The 22,587-nt window shown below is 48.1% G+C and overlaps 1 protein-coding gene across 4 annotated transcripts in view; it reads left to right on the top strand.

Annotated features, from left to right (window-relative positions):
- Positions 1-22,587, top strand: part of CYFIP1 (cytoplasmic FMR1 interacting protein 1) — a 107,567-nt gene that overhangs the window by 71,683 nt on the left and 13,297 nt on the right. For all 4 annotated transcript variants that reach the window (XM_057743774.1, XM_057743776.1, XM_057743777.1 and 1 more), the window contains exons 17-25: positions 905-1,061; positions 2,115-2,211; positions 4,351-4,427; positions 4,537-4,645; positions 5,573-5,692; positions 7,435-7,634; positions 13,636-13,723; positions 21,575-21,718; positions 21,959-22,049. In XM_057743774.1, the coding sequence (XP_057599757.1) occupies positions 905-1,061; positions 2,115-2,211; positions 4,351-4,427; positions 4,537-4,645; positions 5,573-5,692; positions 7,435-7,634; positions 13,636-13,723; positions 21,575-21,718; positions 21,959-22,049 (1,083 nt within the window). The remainder of the gene's footprint in view (positions 1-904; positions 1,062-2,114; positions 2,212-4,350; positions 4,428-4,536; positions 4,646-5,572; positions 5,693-7,434; positions 7,635-13,635; positions 13,724-21,574; positions 21,719-21,958; positions 22,050-22,587) is intronic.

A 22,587-nucleotide genomic window follows, 5' to 3' on the forward strand; every position in this document is an offset into this window, starting at 1 on the left:
TGTCCGGCCCAGCATGTTCTAACACCACTAACATGGTCTAGAGTGCTTCTGCCTGCCTGGCCGCCCCTGCTGTGGTCCCTTCACATGCCCAGGCAGTGACACATGTTGTCACGCTCGTGGTGTTCCCTTACCTGTTGCTTTAAATGCACTGCTGGCCAGGGGCCCCCTCCCTGTGCCATTAGAAGGGTGAGGCCCATGGGGCCGGGGCTGGCCCAGTAACCTGGACGCAAAGTCTTTCTAACCCGAACTGGGTCAGCAGCACCGGCCACTGTGACCTTCACCTGGCTGGAGCCCCAGGGGGTGATGATATCAGAGGCCACCCCAGACTGCAATGTGTAGAAGGTGGCAGGTGACCTGACGTGCACAGCCTGTCCTGGGCTGACCCTTTGTCATCGTGGAACCAGTCACATGTGCTTCTATGCTGCAGCCGTTACTCAGGGTGGGAGGCCTCTATCTTGGCTGCAAGTGCTGCAGGTTTAGAGTAGTAGTAAGGCTTTTGTTTTTCTCCTCCTAAAAGGATGGAAGCATTTTTTTTTCCAATCTATTTTGCATTAGATAGACCTACAACCAAGTGTGCATGTAATGCTGTATCTGTATCCCAAGTAAAACACATCCCGCCAGGAGGCACACAGCGTTGACCGGGTCCCGCTGGTGGGCAGTGCTGTCCATGCTGGGCCTGTGGGGCTGGATGCTGCTGACTCTGCTCTGTTTGTGAGCGAGAATCAGCATGTTCAGATGGCTTTGCCTGTGGCAGTACTGTGTGCAAGGCACGTGCAACCCCTCCCTGTTCATGTCCATTCCCCAAAGTGTCCAGGTGAGAGCCTGACACGCACCTCCTCGCATCACCCTGTGGCGTCTTTTCTGCTAGCAGAAGGTTAACATGGTGTCATTTGAATCCCTTAAGAGACGCTCCAGCAGTGCTGCGACCTCTCGCAGTTGTGGTTCCGAGAGTTCTTCCTGGAGCTGACGATGGGCCGGAGGATCCAGTTCCCCATTGAGATGTCCATGCCCTGGATCCTGACAGACCACATCCTGGAGACCAAGGAAGCGTCGATGATGGAGTGAGTGTCCTGGAGGCCTGTCCCAGCCTCCTGTCTGTGGTGATGGAGGCCCTTGGCGGCGTTTGGAAGCTGGAGGTGGGGGAGGGGCCAGCTGTTGTCAGCATTTAATTTGAAGTCTAATTCTTAGGGTGAGGCTTCATAGATCAATACAGGAAACAGGTGTCTTGGCTTCAGACTGAAATCTGGAGCTCAGGCAATAGAACTGATTAAGTCCACTGTGTCCAGGTGCTGGTGAGGCCCTGGGAACTTGGCAGGGGAAGAGGCCGCCTGGCTCCTAGTGTGGCATGGTCTCTGACTCAGATGGATTTGGGAGGAAATGTTCATCTAACATTTTTGTTTAGAGTTTGAGGCTCAGGGTCAGGGCAGGGGGTCAGAGACTTGGACAGTATGAAGTCCAAGGAGGGTAAGTAATAGCAAACAGGGTATCGTGTGGTGAGCAGATAGAGGCCGCACCTGGCGGGTCCTCCCCGCACCCTTGTCGCCCATGCACGCCAGGAGGGAGGCCTTTCCTCGCTCTGCAGCAGTGTGCTGTCTGTTCTGCAGCGTTAGGGGCCTTGATGAGCGTGTGTGGCCTCTAGGCCTCATCCGGCCACTGCTCACGAGAGACCTTCCTTTGGGAGGCCGTTGGCTGCCACCTTTTGTCCAGGGAGAGAGGGGCTTCGGCCACACCAGACATGCTCATGGTCAGCTGTGGGCCTGGGGCCTTCATATGTTTTTCTTTTTAGGTCAGTTTGTTCTTAAAAATAAGAAAATGACTCATTCTTGTGGTGATTAAAAATACTGCAAATTGGGGTGAAAATCTTTGAAAGGATAAGTGAGAAGATGAAGTTGCAGGAGGCCCTCGTGGGCCCACCAGGTGCCGTGGCTGCGGCCAGCTTGGCAGGGCTGCTCTGTCAGGGCTCTCATGGAAACCGAGCTTGGCATCTGAAGTAAGAGATTGTTTTTCCTCAAGAGAGGAAAACAGTGAGAGTCATATTCCTCGTGGAGGGCAGGGTGTAAGAGCTGAGAAAGCCCATCTGGGGGGCTGGCCTGACCTCTCTCCCCCCTCTGCAGGTATGTCCTCTACTCACTGGACCTGTACAATGACAGCGCCCACTACGCCCTCACCAGGTTCAACAAGCAGTTCCTCTATGATGAAATCGAGGCAGAGGTGAGGGCCCAGGCACTTTCAACAGATTTTCTTTAATTTCCTTTTTCCTCTTAGTGTTAAAGGAAGCAACCTTTTTATACATTTTTATTTATTTTTTCATAATTTTATTGATTGATTGATTGGCTGCTTTGGGTCTTTCATTGCTGTGCGTGGGCTTTCTCTAGTTCTGATGAGCAGGGGCTACTCTTCGTTGCAGTGCATGGGCTTCTTATTGCAGTGGCTTCTCTTGTTGCAGAGCAATGTATGTTCTGAACCAACCTCTGTTTTATTTCTCTAGTTTTAGCTTTGTGTTTTTATTTATTATAAATAATGCTTTAATGAACTTCCTTGCATGTAACTTTTTAGTTGTGTTGGATTATTCTTGAGGACAAATTCCTTCAAGTGGAATTATTAAGTCTGCGTGCATGCAGCTAAGGAGATAAATCTGATTTTCTAGCTCAAGATATAAGAGAATTTAACCTCAACAGATTATATTATACATCTGGGTCTCCTTCCCCACGTCCTCACAAAACCCCCAGGAAGTGCTTCTTCAGGGAGATGCTGTGGGCTCCCAGGTGAGGCAGGTGGGCTGAGGACAGAGACCTGTGGGTCCTGGGGTAGCTCCCCTCCAGCACAGGGGTCCTCATCACAGTTGGGGGTATGTGCTAATGCCATTTGCAAGTGAGGACACAGTTTTGAGGGTGAAGTCACAGACTGTGTCCACCCTGCATCTCCTGACCGACCTTGGGAGCCAAGAGGAGGCCACGGGCAGCGGCTTTCGGGACATAGAGCCTCAAGGCAGCAGCTGTCCCCAGGGTGGGGACCCCAAATGTAGTGCATAGTAGCCCCCTGGGAGCACAAGATGAACAGATTTTCTTTTTTTTTTTTAATTTATTTATTTATTGGATTTATTTTTTTTATTGGCTGTGTTGGATCTTCATTACTGCACACAGGCTTTCTCTAGTTGCAGAGAGCGGGGGCTGCCCTTCATTGTGGTACACGGGGTCCTCATTGTGGTGGCTTCTCTTGTTGCAGAGCACAGGTTCTAGGTGCGTGGGCTTCAGTAGTTGTGGCACATGGGCTCAACAGTTGTGGCTCGTGGGCTCTAGAGCGCAGGCTCAGTAGTTGTGGTGCATGCACTTAGTTGCTCCTTGGCATGTGGGATCTTCCCAGAGCAGGGCTCGAACCTGGGTCCCCTGCATTGGCAGGCGGATTCTTAACCACTGCGCCACCTAGGAAGTCCTGAACAGACTTTCTCATATTCCATTGTATTTAAGAGATTGGAGCATTTTTCTCAATCAGTAAGCAAGGTTCTGACATAACTTTCAGTGGTGGTGTGGTGGTCACTATTGGTCACACTGAAATGGATTTAATCTGCTATTGTTGGATAGTAAAGCTGTTTCTCTTTTCTCGTAATAGCCTTGTTTAGTTGCCTTAACAAAGGGTTGGGGTTTTGGTGTTTTGTTTTGTTTTATTTTTAATTTACATCCCCAGAACTTATTTGTTTTATAACTAGAAGTTTGTACCTTTTGACCACCTTCACCCATTTCTCCCATACTCCGCCTCTGGCAACCACTAGTCTGTTCTTTGTATTTATGAGTTTGTGTTTGTTTTTTTTAGATTCCACATATAAGTGAGATCATGCAGTGCTTGTCTTTTTTATTTCACTTAGCATAGCACCCTCAAGGTCCATCTGTGTTGTCGAAAATGGCAGGGTTTCCTTCTCTTTTATGGCTGAGTAATATTCCTATGTGTGTGTGTGTGTGTGTGTCTGTGTCTGTGTTTTCACACATACCACACCGTCTTTATCCATTTATCCATCAGTGGACACTTAGGTTGTTTTCATGTCTTGGCTATTATGCTGCAATGAACATTGGGGTACAGATAGCATATTGAGTTAGTGTTTCCATTTAAATACCTAGAAGTGGAATTGTTGGATCCAAAAGAAAATGTTTTTAAGTTCTGTTATTTGATCTTGAGTTAGGGAAGCTTCTTTTTTGAGGGGGGCGGTGCACCACGCAGCTTGCGGGATCTTATTTCCCTGACCAGGGATTGAGCCCCGGCCCTTGGCAGTGAAAGAAAGCTCAGAGTCTTAATCACTGGACCACCAGGGAATTCCCTAGGGAAGCAAAATTTGATGCATACTTTCCTTTTCTTCAGGTGAATCTCTGCTTTGACCAATTTGTTTATAAGCTGGCCGATCAGATATTTGCATATTATAAGGTTATGGCAGGAAGGTAAGTATGTGGTTTGTAATTTGGGTACAAAACCTTGGGCAGCTTGATCTGACATTTCCATTAACATTCACAGCATGTGAGATATTGTCCTCTCTTCCTTCCATGCTAGTTTGCTTCTTGATAAACGGTTACGATCAGAATGCAAGAATCAGGGCGCAACAATCCATCTCCCGCCATCTAACCGCTATGAGACGCTGCTTAAGCAGAGGCACGTGCAGGTGAGCCAGGCCTCTCTCCTGGGTGCAGTGAGGCGTGGAGCTGGCAGTGGAGATAGCGAGGTCTTCTTAGAGCTCCTCAAGTTTTAATAGATGTCAGTGTGTATATGGCTGTGGGAACATCCTTATAAAGAGCTGAGATTTTAAAGACAAGCAGTTTCTCTTGGACAACCTGAGATACAAGGGAAGGCTGCCCATCACAGCTCCCAGGAGGCCTGGCCGAAGCAGGGCTCCTCCCGGAGAGGAGCCCAAAAGCCAGAGCTTTAAAGAAAGAAGATGTGAACTCTACTCAGCTCAGAGTGGTGGGAAGGAGCTTTTTCTTGGCGAGCACAAAGAGTGAAAATATAGTGCTTGTTTTTTTGTTTCTTTAAAAATAACATATATACATCACCAAAAGGAAAATATGAAAACTTTAGGGAAATTTCATGTAATTCTATCTACAGATAACCACCACTCACATTTTGGGACATTTTTACCAGGGTTTTGTCTGTTTTTTTATGTTATTGAAATGATACTGAGGTACATACATGTTGTTAGGACTCTGCAGATGGAGTAGTTTTCGCTTACTCATCCTTGTGACATGTTGGGTGGGGTAAGGCACACGCAGGCCGCTCTGTGCTGGGAGGAGGCCCGAACCCATCACAAGGGGTGCGCTAAGTGACAGACCCAAGTTCTCTGGGATCTCTGGGGAGGCTTGGGGTTTCTGTCCATGATGTAAGTGTAAATTCACTGCAGAGGACATTATAAAAGTCCTTTTACAGCTTTGAGGTGCAGAATTTCAGCTCTAGGAAAGTAGGATATTTGATCATACTGTCCTTTAAATTTTGCGTGTTATTTGTCTTATCTTTTGGAATCAGTTTCTGGGGGTAGATGCACATTCTCTTGCTCATTTGTTTTTTGCTGTTCATGCTTTCCACCCTGTGTGCCCAGCTCTTGGGCAGGTCCATAGACCTCAATCGTCTGATTACTCAGCGTGTCTCCACTGCCATGTACAAGTCCCTGGAGCTGGCAATTGGGAGATTTGAGAGTGAGGACCTGACGTCAATAGTTGTAAGTGCTCTCCCTTTTCTCAGGCTCAGCAGGTTGGGGGCATTGGAGCTACTTCTACTTCTGTCGTTATTGATAAGTTGACCTGACGGGAGGTTCGCTTTTTGCATAGAGCTCATGAGGTGTGCACTCACTGAGCCGGGCCTGTCTGGGCATCTGCTCTTCGTGTTCACAATTCCAAATTAACTTCAAAGAACAAATAGTTACACCTCACCGTGGCAAAAGATTTGGCAAAAGAATGAAAGGAAGAACGTTTTAAAAATTAAAAGGAAGTGAAAGCAGGCCAAAAGGATTTGAGAGAAAATTATGTAGATGGTGGACAGTGAAGATTCAATATACGTATCGTGGAGGCCCCTGAAGACAAAGACCAAGCCAGTGAGATGGAACAAACATTAAAAATGTTATTTCAAGAAAACTTTGATGAAATACAAAACTCAGTATAAATACACATTAGAACCAAATATCGCATAGGTAGGAAAACGGACCTAGGGGGCCAACACCAAGGAGTGTTATAGTTAACATTGTAGCGTTGGACATGTCAAGGAAAAGGAAGGGTCCTGGGGTATCTGAGCAGGGTGATCAGTAAAGGAAAATCCAGTTGTCTTCAGACCTTTGCCGGCAGGAAGGGAAATGCCACTTAAGCATTCTGTGCTGAATTTTCCCTGGAAGAACAATGACTGCAGGCAGATGCTAATGAACTTGTGAGAACTGCAGGAAGACTGTTCCTAGAGAGGCAGCTGGGGGATGGGTGGAGGCGGGTGTCTGCCAGGCCCCACTCTGGGCAGAGCGTTTCCGCAGGCGTTAGCGTGCTCCCCCATCCTTCCTCGGAAGCCAGGCTGTCCTGGGATGCAGAGCCCACTGTGGCGCGTCCTGCAGCCTGCCTGGGGCTGGGCCGTGGTGTTTCCATTGCCCTTGATCTTACATGGCTCGGATGAGGTTTTGACCAATATAAATAAAGTGCAAGCCAGAGACCGTTTTAAATTTACTTGCAGTCACATTAGAAAAGGAGAAAGAAATGAGGGGAATTAATTTTAATAATCTATTTCATTTAACCCAATGTATCCAGAAATTAACAGTTCAACATATAATCATTGTAAGAACTCTGTGGACATGGATATCTCATGTCGTTTGGTTTTGTGTTCGGTTTCTGAAATCCGTGTGTCTCACACGCATGCCCATCTCAGCTCAGACCTGCCACGTCCTTGCCGCCACATGTGGCCAGTGGCTGCCCCGTGGATACAGTACAGGCCTGAGCAGGTTTATGAACAGTCAGTGTGAGAGCCTGGCTGGCCAGCTCTGCCACACAGCTGTGCTTTTGAATAGCTTCAGGGGCATTAGGGAAGCTGATTGAGGCTGCCACCTGAGGACGCACAGGGTGCCAGTGGCTGGGGGTGGACACAGCGCAGTGTTCTCTGCCCTGTGAGGGGTTTGGAGGCCAGCAGTGGACAGCGGGGAGGAGACTGCAGTAGAGGATGGACAGTGGCCCTGTGGGAATGACCACGGAAAGGAGGGGCATTTTCAGGGTAGTGGAGAGGAAGTGATAAATTCAGGTGTGAGATGTAAGCTCGCGTCACCTGCCAGACCCCACCACGGGCGCTCTTGGCCTCCCTCACCTCAGTGCAGCCTCTCGCCATCCGCGTCCTGCTCTGCCTGCTCGCAGCCCACCACCGTGGGCTGCGCGCATAGAGGACGGAGGCTGCCATGCCAGGCCCAGCTCTGTCCTCACGTCCTTTTTGGTCCCATAGGAGCTGGATGGCCTCTTGGAAATCAACCGCATGACCCACAAGCTGCTGAGCAGGTACCTGACTCTGGACAGTTTCGATGCCATGTTCCGGGAGGCCAACCACAACGTGTCAGCGCCCTATGGGAGAATCACCCTGCACGTCTTCTGGGAGCTCAACTACGACTTCCTGCCCAACTACTGCTACAATGGCTCCACCAACCGGTGAGCGTGCGCCCACACAGGTGGCATCCAAACAGAGTGGTCTTGAGGCCCGTCTTTTCCCGTGTCCAGGGTACTCGGGCCCTCCTGGTCTCTTCCGTTTGCAGGTGCAGCCCTGGGCCAGCCCTGGGGTGTGTGGTCATGCCTCTCGCCTGCAAACCATGTGCAGGCCCAGGGTTCAGGTCCAGAGCAATGCCTTGGGGCTCAGGGCCGCATCTGCAGTGCGTGTGGACAGCAGCTGCTGGGCTGTACCACTCCACACTTCGCACATCTGCTGACGCTGGAACGTGCTGGGTGACTCTGCTTTGCATGCCTCCATTCTGGGGTGTCGAGCCACATGAGGGTCCGGCCATTAGCCGTCCTCCACCCACCTCCCACTTTACTGCTATGTTGAGCGACACAAAGTGGCCCGCTGGTGGGGGGCGTGGCATGGCTGCTGGCCGCAGTGTAATGTGGTCCAGCCTCGAGGTACGGCCACGGTCCTGGGATGGCCCTGTGTTGCGCACTCTGGCACCCGCCTGCCTGAAGTTCGTCCTCTCTGCACTGAGCTTCACTCCACACATGTGAACGTGTTTATGTGAGAGAGGAGACGTGTGTGAGTGTGTAAGAGTGTGAGAAGTGGGGGTGAGTATGAGTGAGGGCATGTGTGAGAGATGCTGTGCTGTGTGTGTTACAACCAGCTTATTAAAATGAGTGTCTTTTGCTTTTACTTCACTTCTCTACAGCATCTGAACATCCCACCACGTGCTAGCTTAATCACGACTGACTTTTAGGCCTAGATTCTTGATCTGGGGGTGCTGAGCTTCGACCCCGGGGGCAGAAGGGGGGCCCTCCTGTGGCCTGATTGGACCCTGGGTTTGTTTCCTTATGGGAACATAGGCATGTTGCTGGTACCTGGAGGTGTGCTGTTAGGGCTTTCGCCCCAGCCCCACGCAGCAGCCAGGGCACGTGGCCATGGCCACAAGAGCCACAGGTGCAGGAGCCCGGGCTGGCCTCTTTGGGTCAGGGCACCCTGTGCCTAGCTGGGCACAGTCCACTGAACCAGACTTTAGAGACTGCTCATCCCTGAAAACTCCCTTCTGAGCGCCTGGTTTCTTGAAACAGGTGTTTTTCAAGTTGTTTTAGAGTTGGAATTAATTGACAGAATATCTTTATTACACAAGTAATGCCTCATAATTGTAGAAAAGCTAGAAGTCATATATATACACATATGTGTATGTATATATATGGAGTAGATATATGAGGGAGATAATTAAATCTCTAGAGATTTCCCTTATAAAATAAATGTCTGTCTTTAGAATTTTTGCCACATGGTCAGATATACATGTGTATTTTCTGTTCTGCAGAAATGGATGTTATTAGGCATACTATTAAATGCACATTATTTTTTCACATCGTATTTCATGATGGGGGCATCTGTGTTAGTGAGGGTACATAGGTGCTTGTTGTGCTTCTGAAAATCTAAGTCATGGCCAACATTTGCAAGGTTTTCTTTGCTTTGGTTGGTCCGTTTGGAACTTTCGGAATTAATTTCTGTTACATTCCTTAAATCATTTTGCCTAGTGCTTAGAACTGGTGTCTCTAAAGGTGACACGCAACAGAACCCCCCACAAGTGGAGAAAATATGTTACAGTAGGAGCAGGGGAGGGGGGGTGTAGAATCAGGCAGCACAGGGAGTTGTAATTTTTTTTGTTGTATTATTTTACATTGCATTTTCTAGTATAAATTTATTTATTTATTTATTTATTTATTTATTTATTTATTTATTTATTTATTGGCCACGTTGGGTCTTTGTTGCTGTACTCGGACTTTCTCTAGCTGCAGTGAGCTACTCTTTGTTGTGGTGCACAGGCTCCTCATTGTGGTGGCTTCTCTTGTTGCAGATCACGGACTCTAGGCGCACAGGCTTCAGTAGTTGCAGCATGCGGGCTTGGTAGTTGTGGCCCATGGGCTTATTTGCTCTGCAGCATGTGGGATCTTCCCGGCCCAGGGTTCGAATCCATGTCCCCTGTATTGGCAGGCGGATTCTTAACCACTGTGCCACCAGGGAAGCCCCTAGCTACTAATTTTGACAGTGCCATGGCCCGCAATGTAAGCCAGCAGTTGGGACCAGAGTCGGGCTCCCTTGGCAGGAAGAGCACTGAGGAGCCTGTGTCCTGGGCTCAGTGCACCACAAGGTTGTCCCAGCACAGGCCAGCTTAACATCTGCCCCTTGGTTAGGGTCATGCTGCCAAGTTCTCCCCCTGGTGTGTTTCCATTTTTCTGTTTGAAATTTGTAAGTAACGTAGAGGGAGGTAATCTGAGACTTCCAGTTCCTTGTTAAAACTTGACCCACTAGTTTTAGCATCTATTGATGATTCTTACCCACGTCAGTTATCACTGTGGTGTTTGAACAGTGGTGATTTTCTAACCTTTTCATTCCTTCTACAGTGATTAGTTGGCATCCTGCTGTACACGTTAGCATTTTTATTTGTTTATGATTAGTAAGGGGATTCTAACGCAGGGTTATAATCTGTTACAGTCGTGACTTGATTCTGTGGCTCACGTCAGCCCTGTTTTGGCTAGTGGGAGCCCCTTCGCCCCATTTTTATATCTTCCTGGCTGTTCCCATGATTTTTTTTTATTGGCTGTGTTGGGTCTTTGTTTTTGCACTCGGGCTTTATCTAGTTGCAGCAAGTGGGGGCTATTCTCCCTTGTGGTGCTTGGGCCTCTCATTGTGGTGGCTTCTCTTGTGGCAGAGCATGGGCTCTAGGCGTGGGGGCTTCAGTAGTTGTGGCGCATGGGCTGAGTTGCTTCGCGGCATGTGGGATCTTCCCGGGCCAGGGATCAAACCCGTGTCCCCTGCATTGGCAGGCGGATTCTTAACCACTGCGCCACCAGGGATGTCCTGTCCCCATGATTCTTAAGCCCTGTCTTACTTTCTGCACCAGAAGAAGTCCCAGGTTCATCTTGGAATTCTGCTGCTTTATCCTTGTAACCTGTGATTCTGCAAAAATTTCTTTTCATGGAGAATATTTTAATATTAAGCAGGCTGGGCATTAGGTATGCACACTGCTACTGGTGTGTCCTTGTTTCTAGTCCCTTTCAGTGGTCAGAGCTAGGAAGGACTTGCACGTGTGCTGTCTCAATTTCCTGTGGTTGCCATAACAAGTTACCATAAACTGGGGGGCTTAAAACAACAGAGATTTATTCTCTCACAGTTCTGGGGGCAAAAAGTCCAAAATCAAGGAGTCAGCAGGGCTGTGCTCCCTCTGAGGCCCTGGGCAGGGTCTCCTCTTGACTTTTTCCGCCTCCAGTGTGCTGAGCAGTCCCTGGTCTGCAGCCGAGCCGCATGGCTCCAGCCTCTGCCTCTGTCTCCTCTTCCTGTGAGGACGGGAGTCAAGTTGTTACGGGCCCACCCTGCTCCAGCGTGACCTCATCTTAGCTAATTACGTCTGCACAAGCCTGTTTCTGAATGGGAGCACATGCTGCGGTACTAGTAATTGAGACTTCACGTTATCTTCTGGGGTACACAAGCCCCTCGTGTTCACGCATGTGTCTGCTTCGGTCCAGCTCTCTGTATGTTGAAATCATGAATTCACACTGCTGCCCTCAGTTCCAGTTCAGCAACACAGGCTTCATCTCCTTTTTTTTTTTTTTTAAGAAATTTTATTGAGATACAGTTAACAGACAATAAACAGCATATATTTAGAGTGTACAATTTGGTATCCCAACCTCCCATCATCTCCATTTTTGTAACTTCCTTCTACACTGAGAATTCCTGTTTCATCGTTCCTAATATATTATTTGCTCAGCTCTCGAACACAGAGAAAGTAGTTTCAGAATTACTTACCCTTCCCACTGTGAAACACAAACCCACTAACTGGAATTCAATATTTCTTTCCTATTTTTGTCTTTATTGAGACATGTACGTAGTCAAATGTGGTGTTCAAAAGTCATTTGAGATAATGGAGTAACAGAGTTTGGATTTACTCTTTTGCCTTAAACAAGTGGAATACTGGACAGTATTTATGAAACAACTGTTCTCATTGGGTGTTTCCCAGAGGGAAGGGAAACAGAGGGGGAGAGCAGTGTGACTTCCGCTGGCTTCCTGCCCAGAAGTTCTTTGGAGGTCTCGCTTGGTGGAGGAGACGAGGAAGCTGAGACGGCTGGGCTTTGCAGGGCAGAGTGTGGGAGAGGAGAGAGCCACACAGAGAAAGATCTCCTGAAACCAACTTTGGAGCCCATTAGTCTATGCTTGAGTATGAAACTGTGTGTGCTGGGTGAAGGTCTGCAAGGCTGGGAGAAGAACGGCTGCCAGGGAGCGGTAGACAGAAGTGTTCCCAGAGCTCGCCAGCACTGGGAGTCATCTGAGGCTGCCTATAAGAATGGGGAAGGGCTTCCCTGGTGGCACAGTGGTTAAGAATCCGCCTGCCAATGCAGGGGACATGATCCCTGGGCTGGGAAGCCTGTGCGCCACAACTGCTGAGCCCAGGAGCCGCAACTGCTGAGCCCAGGAGCTGCAACTACAGAGCCCAGAGCTGCAACTACTGAACCCTGCATGCTCTAGGGCCTGTGTGACGCAGCTACTGAGCCCATGTGCTGCAACTACGAAGCCCGTGAGCCTAGAGCCCGTGCTCCGCAACAAGAGAAGCCACCACAATGACAAACCTGTGCACCACAACAAAGAGTAGCCCCTGCTCTTCACAACTAGAGAAAGCCCATGCGCAGCAATGAAGACCCAACACAGCCAATTAATTAATTAATTAATTAATTAATTTTTTAAAAATTATTTTAAAAAATGGGGAAAGCTCACTGAATACTCAGGCATTTGATAGAATTGCCAGCAGGGCCTATCTTACTACCAGAGCTGCTGTAGTGACTGCTTCATACCCTGACAGGTCATGAAAGGATCCTGCTGACTTGCAGGCAGTTTAACCATCTGCCCACAAAAACTCAACGCTCTTTAAAGGATAAGGACAGAACCCAGCCACTAGCACCATGACGTTTCCATGCACGTGTGCTCGGCTCCAAAGGCTGCTGTCTTCCCCTCAGATGCACACGTTTGTTTCATGTACTAGTGGTGTTTTGACAGTTACGTCCTCTTTTATTTATTAAAGTGCAATATGTATTAATGAAGTCCTTAGAATTAATAATTAGCCAATCCATGAATTTTATCATGCTTCCTTGTAGAAGTTTTTATGTGTCAGTGAACCCTTCTGATTTAAAAGTTAGTTGATTTTGACATTTCTGCTTTAAGATCCAAGCATTTGATTTTCAGTGGCTCCTAGTCCATTATGAAGCCACAGTCTCTTGGCTCCGCAGGTGTGTTATAGACTCCTCTTCTGTCAGCTTGTCCCCAGTGACCTGAGTGACCACATCACTTCCACTGCTGTCCCTGCCATCAAGGCCTGAGTGCCTGCATTACTTCTTTTTTTTAAATTAAATAAATAATTAATTAATTTTTTATTTTTTGGCTGCGTTGGGTCTTCCTTGCAGTGCACAGGCTTCTCATTGTGGTGGCTTCTCTTGTTGTGGAGCACCGGCTCTAGGCACTTGGGCTTCAGTAGTTGTGGCTTGTGAGCTCTAGAACACAGGCTCAGTAGTTGCGGCGCACAGGGCTTAATTGCTCTGCAGTATGTGGGATCTTCCCAGACTAGGGCTCTAACCTGTGTCCCCTGCCTTGGTAGCCAGATTCTTAACCACTGCGCCACCAGGGAAGTCCCTGCATTACTTCTTTTCAAAAGCTGAATTAGGCTTGAAATGGTTCTGGTGTCAAGTTTGGAGACTGTTTATGTGTTCACAGGGCCCCCAGTGTCCTCACTCTGTTCCTGAACTTTGGATACATTTATCATACTTCAGAGTATTTATAGCACATTCCTCTATGGGTTTTGATTTCCCAGAATTTTCCTGTGTGATGATTAATTGGGAGGAAGATTTAATTGATGAGTAATGGAGACATTCTGAATTTTAAAGAACTACCATTAAATTTTCTTTTTCTTTTTTTTTAATCTTTCTTGTTTAGATTTGTTCGGACAGTATTACCATTTTCTCAAGAATTTCAAAGAGATAAACAGCCAAATGCACAACCGCAGTATTTGCATGGATCAAAGGTAGGTTATCTTGTGTTTGTATTACAGTTTTTAAGTTCACAGTGAAGCGTATTTTGAAGTTTAGTTTGAATCAGTGTAGTTGAAATGACTTAAATGCCACAAATAAAATGTTATTGTTCCCTTTAATTAGCACCTTTCTGAAAAGTAATGTAGTGCTGGGACAGCTTCTGGCCATGTGATGGGTGTCAGCTGTGAGTTGGCAGATTTAAAGGTTTAAAAATATCAAGCCAAGAAAGTTTTTGTAAGAGGCTTGGGGGCACATCTGTGATGGAGGAGCAGGGTGGCCTATCCAGCTGTGACACCTTAAAGGGAGGAGCTGGGGTGGAAGTGGGCTCGCAGAAAACAGCTGACATCCAGAAACCACAGGCAAGCAGACCAGGGTACAAACCACAGGACACCCGCCATCCCGGGAGATGAGGCAGGTGTCCCAGCTGATGTGCAGCAACAAGGGTATTGTTAAGGGTTAGTATTGGTAGTATTTAAAGCCCTCTTAAAATTTAATAAAGAAAACACAAGCATTCTCTAGTAAAAAAAAGAGCTAGGTGCAATGAGAAGACCTTTTCCAAAAATGTAGTAAAAAAAATTAAAATAGATATCAGAAAAACAAATGACAGGGGCTCACCTGGTGGTGCAGTGGTTAAGAATCTGCCTGCCAATGCAGGGGACACAGGTTCAATCCCTGGTCCAGGAAGATCCTACATGCCGCGGAGCAACTAAGCCCATGTGCTGCAACTACTGAGCCCATGAGCCGCAACTGTTGAGCCCACGTGCCACAACCACTGCAGCTTGCATGCCTCAAGCTCGTGCTCCACAACAAGAGAAACCACCACAATGAGAAGCCCACACACCACAACGAAGACTAGCCCCTGCTCTCCGCAACTAGAGAAAGCCATGCACAGCAACGAAGACCCAATGCAACCAAAAAATAAATGAATTAATTAATTAAAAAAAAAAGTTTGGAGGAGTGAAATTGCCTGAAGTGTGGCTGCAAGAGAGCACAGACTCCTAGGAGGCTGTCTGCCAGCATTCATCAGTATTTAAATGTTTTCACTTGTAGGAAGCCGGACTTGTAAGGAAATAAATCAGACAAGTGCAAAGTAAGGTGTGTTACAGGGACAGTAATATATCATCACTGTAAAAAACATGGCAGCAAATGAACTGACCACCAAGAGCACTAAGAGCAAGTCATCGTCCAATGCAGTGCAGTGTCCTCATTGAAAATAATCATGTAGATCTTACTGACAGGTCGTGGGGGTAAAAAATATCCAGCTCCAAACAGAGTGGTCCTAACTGCGAAAAGATAGACGTGGCAGAGAAAAGGATGTTGGGATATTGAACAGTGGCTGTCTCTAGGGGTGCCGAGTCTGAGAAGTGTTTTCGGGTTTTGAATTCTACTCATGATGCATTTGTTTCCATTTTTCTCATTAGTTTTTTTAAGCTGTTCCCTCTGGTTTCCACGGGGCCAGCTTCCTGTGGCCCCATGGCCTTCGGGTCTGAGAGCCACCGCTTCATTCTGGTCCGAAGCTCTGAGAGGCTGAGATTTGGGCAATACCTTCTCCATATTTTCTACACCTTCTTCTCCCTGGTGCAGAAATGAGCCTATTAACGTAGTGGCATAAGAGGACCGCCCTTCAGGCCCATGCCGTGATCCTCCAGAGGTCTCAGTGCGCCAGGCTGCCGTTCCTGGTCAGTCTCATAGGAGTCTGCGAGCCGTTTCTCCCTCCAGCCTCTCCAGGCGGTTGATGCTGTCCTGGTGTGTCTGGCGAACAGGCCCTCAGGCTGCCCACTTCTATATCACAGCGTCGCGACATTTTGCAAGCTAACGTATCCATGGAAAGTTTCCAACCTGCCCGCAAGGAAGGAAACCGTAGCTGTGTTAGCAGGATAAGCCAGAGTTTAAGGAGAAGATGTATTTGGGAGGGATGGGAAACCAGTGTTGGTAGAAATAGAAACTGCCTGTGTTTTGCAAGGATAATGGGATTTCAAGCTGAGAGTGAGGCTCTTTCTGTTTGCTGCACTGGGGAGGTGCCCTGTGCTCTGTGAGCTCTGTGGGGTGGCTGCCCTCCTAGGAGCACCGCGAAGGGACCGATGGGATAGAGCTTTGGGCAGTGGCTCTGGAGAGGCCTGAAGGCACTGGCCAGGTACCCCTGGTGCAGACCAGTGCCTAGGAGCCGGAATAGCCTGGGCTGGACAAGGGGAGGGGCCTGCGAGGCAGGGAGGGCAAGACGGAGGCTGCAGCTGCTGAGACACAGGTGCAGGGCCTCACACCACGGCCCTCTTCCTGCATCCCACACTGTGCGAGGTGTCTCACCTGCAGAGGGATCCACAGTGTCACCTGCCCCCAGGAGGGGGTGGGGGATGAGAGCACCCGGCTCAGTGCAGCTGCTGCCAAGTGGCCACAGATGGGACAGGTGACACCTGCGATGGGACATGTGGCCTGAGGCTCTGCCTTTTCCCCACACCAGGTGACGCCCAGGCTCTGTGGGCCCCATGAGGAACCATTCTCGTTCTCTCTGAGCTGCTGGTCAAGTGAAGCTAGGTGCCAGCCCACCCTTTAAACTTGGGTTCATCAAGGCCAGGGTGTAGGTCAGGAGCCTCCCTAGAATGTGAAGCTTTCATTCCTGTCCTCTCACTGCAGACAGCAGCTTGAACTCAGCCCTACGGGAGCGTTTGCAGCTTGGAAATGGGTAGACACTGCAGTTCAGGCTGCTGTGTGGGCACTGCCCACCTCCTGCATCACTCAGGAAGGGCATGAGGTGGAGAACTTTAAAAAGGATTAGAATAAGTGCTCTAATGCCCCTTTTCTGAAGTTAAAATGTAATGGTTTACCCCCTAGGAACTCAAAGAAGTTTTATGTAATTTTAGAAGATAGAACTAGAAAGTTTGTCAATTAAGATAGAAATTTCCTGGGTCTTTGTTAACTGAAAGATTTGCCATGAACTTGGCATCCCTCTCTTGGGCATGACCACAAAATGAGTTTTCGTTACGCTGATAAAGAGAGAAGAGTCCGTGGAAAGGAGGAACCAAGAAACAAAGTGGTTCTCTTGTTCTCTGTCCTCCACTCCCCCTGCCCCAGTGTTTGGAGAGGATGACTCAGAGTCGGGGAAGGTGGCTGCTGGCCATTTACCCCAGATCTTCACAACCTCCGACCAGCCTCCTCCAAAGTCTCGGGGAGGATGGATTCCTGGAGAGAGGGCCTGTGGGGCTGGTACTGCTGTGTGCATCCTGGTGTGGAAGGCTGTTCTGTAAGGTTTTCCTCCAGGAGTGCTGGGAGGCGGCAGTGTTTCTGCTTCCCGTAGGACAGAGCTGTGAGCCCACAATTCCTGAGGAGCCTGGGGTCTGCCTTCATATTTCGTGTATCCACAGGGGGCACTTCAGGGGCATCTGCAAAGTAGGTACCCACTGGGGGGAAAGAAAGATTAGATTTTTTAAAAAATATTTATTTACTTATTTAGCTGCATCGGGTCTTAGTTGCAGCATGCGGAATCTTTTAGTTGCAGCACACCGGATCTTTTAGTTGTAGCACGTGGGATCTAGTTGCCTGACCGGGGATCGAACCTAGGCCCCCCTGCATTGGGAGCCCCGAGTCTTAGCCACTGGACCACCAGGAAAGTCCCTAGATTGTTCTTTTTAAAGTGACCAGCTGTGACTGAACTTGAACTTAGGGATTTCAGCCTGTTTGAGAAATTGCTTGTGTCATTTTTATTCTTAAAACCTAAACCAGTATTTTTTGTTAGGTTGTTCGGACTCTTAACCCAAAAGTTTGCGTGAGCAGCACTGATGTTGACTTTTCATCTTATGTGACACTCTTTTGAGGATCAAAGAAAGGCAGGATGCCAAAACATCATACTGTCAGAGTTGAATGGCCGTGTTCCTTGTGAGCAGTCAAGACGTGGCAGCTGCACTTCACTGCGCTGCTGTGCAGTTAGGATTTTCATGCCTGTGAGATTATGGGAGACATGGGAATCCAATTCAAAACCCCAGTCTGTTCTGTTGTTATGAGTGATGAACAAGGGCTGGTGTCTTCTGGTAATGAAATCGACTTAGGTGAGTGCCCGTTTGTGGTTCCTGATAATATCACCACTCTGAGTGAACACTCTCTTGAGGGATGTTCTCTTGCCTGTAAAATAGGTAAGATTGTCCCTACTTCACAGTTGAAAATACAGTGTTGAGGGCATTAGAGAACCGAAGGCACATGACTAGTGAGTCTGGAGCCCTCATCCTCTGGTTTCCAGGCGAGGGCCCAGTCTTTGCAGTGTTTCTTGTTTGTTTGTTTGTTTGTTTGTTTGTGTTTGGCTGCATTGGGTCTTCATTGCTGCACACGGGCTTTCTCTAATGCACCAAGTGGGGGCTACTCTTTGTTGTGGTGCACGGGCTTCTCAGTGCAGCGGCTTCTCTTGTTGCAGAGCACGGGCTCTAGGTGCGTGGGCTTCAGTAGTTGTGGTGCATGGGCTCAGTAATTGTGGAGCATGGGCTTAGTTACTCCACAGCCTGTGGCATCTTCCTGGAGCAGGGATCTAACCTGTGTCCCCTGCATTCTCAGGCAGATTCTTAACCACTGTGCCACCAGGGGAGTCACAGCAGCATTTTTTGAATTAAGCTGTGAGGCTCCCCTCCTCTGAGTCTGAGTGTTTTATAGTGTAGGGTTTGTAATTTTGCCCTCTCCAGAGGTAATTCCTCCTCCCCTTGCTCTGGTCATGTTGTCCCTGGGATGTGTCACCTTTGGGGTGAGTGAGGTCTCCAGGAAGCCAGACACTCGTTTTGGGGGTGGGGGGGACCAGGTATCATTGAGTCCCAGGCCCCAAACAAGTGAGGGTGGCTTTGGGGGTGAATTTTCTCGCTTGTAACATGAGGCCATTTGATTTCACTAATGATTTTCATGTTTTTCAAGCATTAAGAATTTATTATCAAGCAAAAACCTCATCCAGAATCCCAGCATTTAAAGCGCAGTTTAGAGACACTGCTTTGAGAAAACAAGTGTTTTCTTTAATTGCTGCAAGTAGGAAACCCTTCCTTCTCTGGATTTAAAGATAATAATAAAGCACAGTTGGTGCTTTGAGGAAGGATGGCGGGAGCAGGTTGTGTCTGAGCCACAATCAAGATACGGTGCTTTTGAGCCTGATAGGGTTGTGGGGTGAATGTGAGACAGGCATTTGCAGTGTTTCCACCTTGGTGAATCTTGCATTAGATCATTGGTTTAGACTCAGACCTTCTGTTTTGATGGTCCCAGGACCACCTGCACATTTGGTGATGCTCCAGAAGCATTCACAGCTGCAGGTTATTACAGTTAAAGGACACAGAGCAGGATCAGTAAGGGGAAAGATGCATCTGGTGGTGATGGAAGCAGGTGTGCACTTCCAGTGGTCCCTCATGGGGATCGCATGGGACGGACAGTGTGATCCTGCCCAGAAGAGAGAGGCCCACAGGAACACCAGGTCCAGGGCTTTCACTGGGCCTAGGGGCATAGACACAGCCACCTGTGTGACTGGCCCAAGTTACTGAAACCCCAGAATCCCAAGAAGGAAAGGAGGGGCTCACCGTAAATCAGTATTTGTACAGACAGTCTAGACAAGCTTGTACGGTAAGTGCCCCAAGTGTAGAAAACAACTGTATCAGTTGGTAACATAGGCATCATTCCAAGGGCTGAGTTCCCAGGAATTGCAAGCAGGCCTCCTGAGGATACTCATTCACAGCTGAGCACCAGACTTCCTATGCCAGTTCTTCAGAACCCTTGCTGTCCTGATGTGGTTCTCCATGTATGTGGAGGAAATATTTAAGACAGTTATAAAGTTGGCAGGGGAAAGGATATAGGGACGCAAAAGGAGTTAAGGGTGGTTCACTTCACTCCAAGTGGTAACATGTTGATTGCAGTAGGTTGTGAGTTACATAACATATAATGTAAGACCTGGAATATCACTAAAAGACCTGTACAAAGAGATACTCTCAAAAATACCACAGTTAAATCACAACAGAATTCTAAAAAATGTTTAAGTGACCCACAGGAAGACAGGAAGAATGAAACAGAGCCTACTTAAAAATCAGTAATTACATTATGTGTAAATGTATTAAATTTAAGTGGTCTGAAGATAGTTAAAAGGCAGAGATTGACAGAGTGGATTAAAAAATATGACTATATAAGAAACTCACTTCAAGTCAATGATATTTATAGCTTAAAAGTAAAAGGATGCAAAAAGATGTATCACACAACCATTAATCAGAAGAAAGCAGGAGTGACTGTGTGAGTATAGAATAAAGTAGATTTCAGAGCAAAGAATATTACCAGGGACAAAGAGGGAGGGGCTTTTTTTTTTTAAGCTCTTTGTGGGAATATATTTGCTTTACACTCTTGTACCAGTTTTTGAGGTACAGCAAAGTGAATCAGCTGTATTTATACATATACCCCCATATCCCCTCCCTCCTGCGAGGGGCATTTATATAATGATAAAAAGGTCAAGTCACCAAGAAAATATAGCAATCCTAACTGTTTATGCACCAAAGAATAGAGTTTCAATATACTTGAAGGAAAAACTGACATAAGTGGAAGGAGAAATGAACAACTCCACAGTTGTAGTTGGAGAAGTCAACATTCCTCTCACATAGTAATCGAAAGACTAAGTACACAGAAAATCAGAAAAAAGAATAACCCATAGGATATTATTGACGTGTGTAGAACACTTCACCCGACAACAGTAGAACACACATTCTTTTCAAGTACCCATGAATCATCTCGAAGATAGACCGTATCCTGGGCCATAAAACAACCTCAACAAAATTCAAAGAATGGAAGTATTACAGAGTGTGTTATCAGACCACAGTGAACTCAAACTAGAAATCAATAACAAAGAGATGACAAGAAAATCAGAAATGAACACATTTCTAAATGATCCTTAGTGCGAGAGGAAGTCTCAAGGGAAATTTTTTAAAAAGACACTGAACTAGGGACGCAGTGGTTAAGAATCCTGGCAGTGCAGGGGACATGGGTTCAATCCCTGGTCTGGGAAGATCCCACATGATGTAGAGCAACTAAGCCCTTGTGCCACAACTACTGGGCCTATGTGTTGCAACTACTGAAGCCTGCATGCCTAGAGCCTGTGCTCCACAGCAAGAGAAGCCACCGCAATGAGGAGCCCATGCACTGCAACAAAGAGTAGTCCCTGTTCTCCACCACTAGAGAGAGCCCATGTACAGCAATGAAAACTCAATGCAGCCAAAATAAATAAAATAAATAAAATTAAAAAGACATTGAACTAAATGAAATGAAAATATATCAGAATTTGCAGGGTGCAGCTAAAGAAGTGCTAAGAGGAAAATACATAGCACTGAATGCTTATATTAGGAGCCTCCCTGATAAGTATGTGCCAGTGTCCTTAGACAAGCTTGGAGGTTCTGTCTTAAAAGAAACCACCCTGACTACCTTTCTCGCCTGCTCACACAGCAGGGGCTGCTGTGCCCCACTCCCTGTGTACTCCACTGCCCCATCAGAGTCTGTCCTTGGTGTCTCCCTCAGGAGACTGGGAGCAGTAACATGGGGGCAGCAGTGAGGCTCTAAGATACATTCATTTCTCATTCCAGGACCTCAGAATGGTTTCTGTAGGACTGGCAGTTTAATAGATGTTGAAAAACCAAATGGTTTTGTTTTCTTCCTGCTGTTTTAGCAAGCTTGCTTTCATGTCTTCAGGTTGAAATCATAGACACCAGTAAAGGGCAGTCTAACCAGTTCTCTGGATCCCTCCAACCTGAGGGCGCTGTGTGCTAATGCACTTTATGTAAGGTTTCTTCATCGTCATGTGTGCTGGGGCTGCATTGGAGACCCTGACAGCTTCATCAAGCACTGCCGTTCTCTGTCCCCAGGCTTTAAACCTGGCCTACTCAAGCATCTACAGCAGCTACCGGAACTTCGTGGGGCCCCCGCACTTCCAAGTCATCTGCCGCCTGCTTGGCTACCAGGGCATTGCCGTTGTCATGGAGGAGCTGCTGAAGGTGGTCAAAAGCCTGGTGCGTTTTCCCCAGTGGGCTTCCTTCCCTGGGGGAACAGATTCTGCACACAGTTCCTGTGTGGGGAGGGGCTCTCCACTCCATTGCTCACATCATCTCCATGTGTGAGATTTCCTTTCCAGCCAAAGTCCTGGGTCATTACCATGCATTCTACTAACAAGCTCCTTTGCAGAAGTCCCCAGCACACCCACGGCCTGTGGGGTCATGTGGCTGGTGGCTGACACAGCCCATTTCTCACAGCTGCAAGGCACAATCCTACAGTATGTGAAGACGCTGATGGAGGTCATGCCCAAAGTCTGCCGGCTGCCGCGGCACGAGTACGGCTCCCCTGGTGAGTACAGCGTCTCCCTGGGGTGCACAGGGAGTGGCAGTGTCAGCCCTGGGCCACAGGAAGGGAAATCAAGTGAGAAACTACTGATAAGGATCAGATCTGCCTTCCCCGGGTGGGAGGAGGTGGAGCCCAGCCAGAGCCTGATTTCTCCAGCAGAACCAACCTGCCAGCCTTTCAACCTGGAGCAGTGTGCAGGGACACTGTGGAGGAGCTGCTGCTGGGGCGGGAAAGCTATGGGGCGGGGGCGACAGGGCTGCAAAACCCGTGCACCTCGCTCTCCTGCAACACCAGGGTCTTGAAGATCACTGACCAGGGAGGGGCAGGGAGCACCATTGCCAGGTCCAGCTGCCCACTGGGCTTGAGCGGCCCAGACCTCAGGGGCAGCCTCGTGCGAGGGTGCCGCTGCCCCCACTTTGCAGCCTGTCTGTCTGTCTGGCAGCCTCCCTCTAACAGGAGCCTGTCTCTTTGACTGGCTAACTGTAGGGCCCTTGGGCAGACGTGCCCTTCGGGGTGAGCTGACCAGAGTTTGTTTGGGGCT

The sequence above is a fragment of the Hippopotamus amphibius genome, chromosome 8 (assembly GCF_030028045.1).
Source record: "Hippopotamus amphibius kiboko isolate mHipAmp2 chromosome 8, mHipAmp2.hap2, whole genome shotgun sequence".
Taxonomy (NCBI): domain Eukaryota; kingdom Metazoa; phylum Chordata; class Mammalia; order Artiodactyla; family Hippopotamidae; genus Hippopotamus; species Hippopotamus amphibius.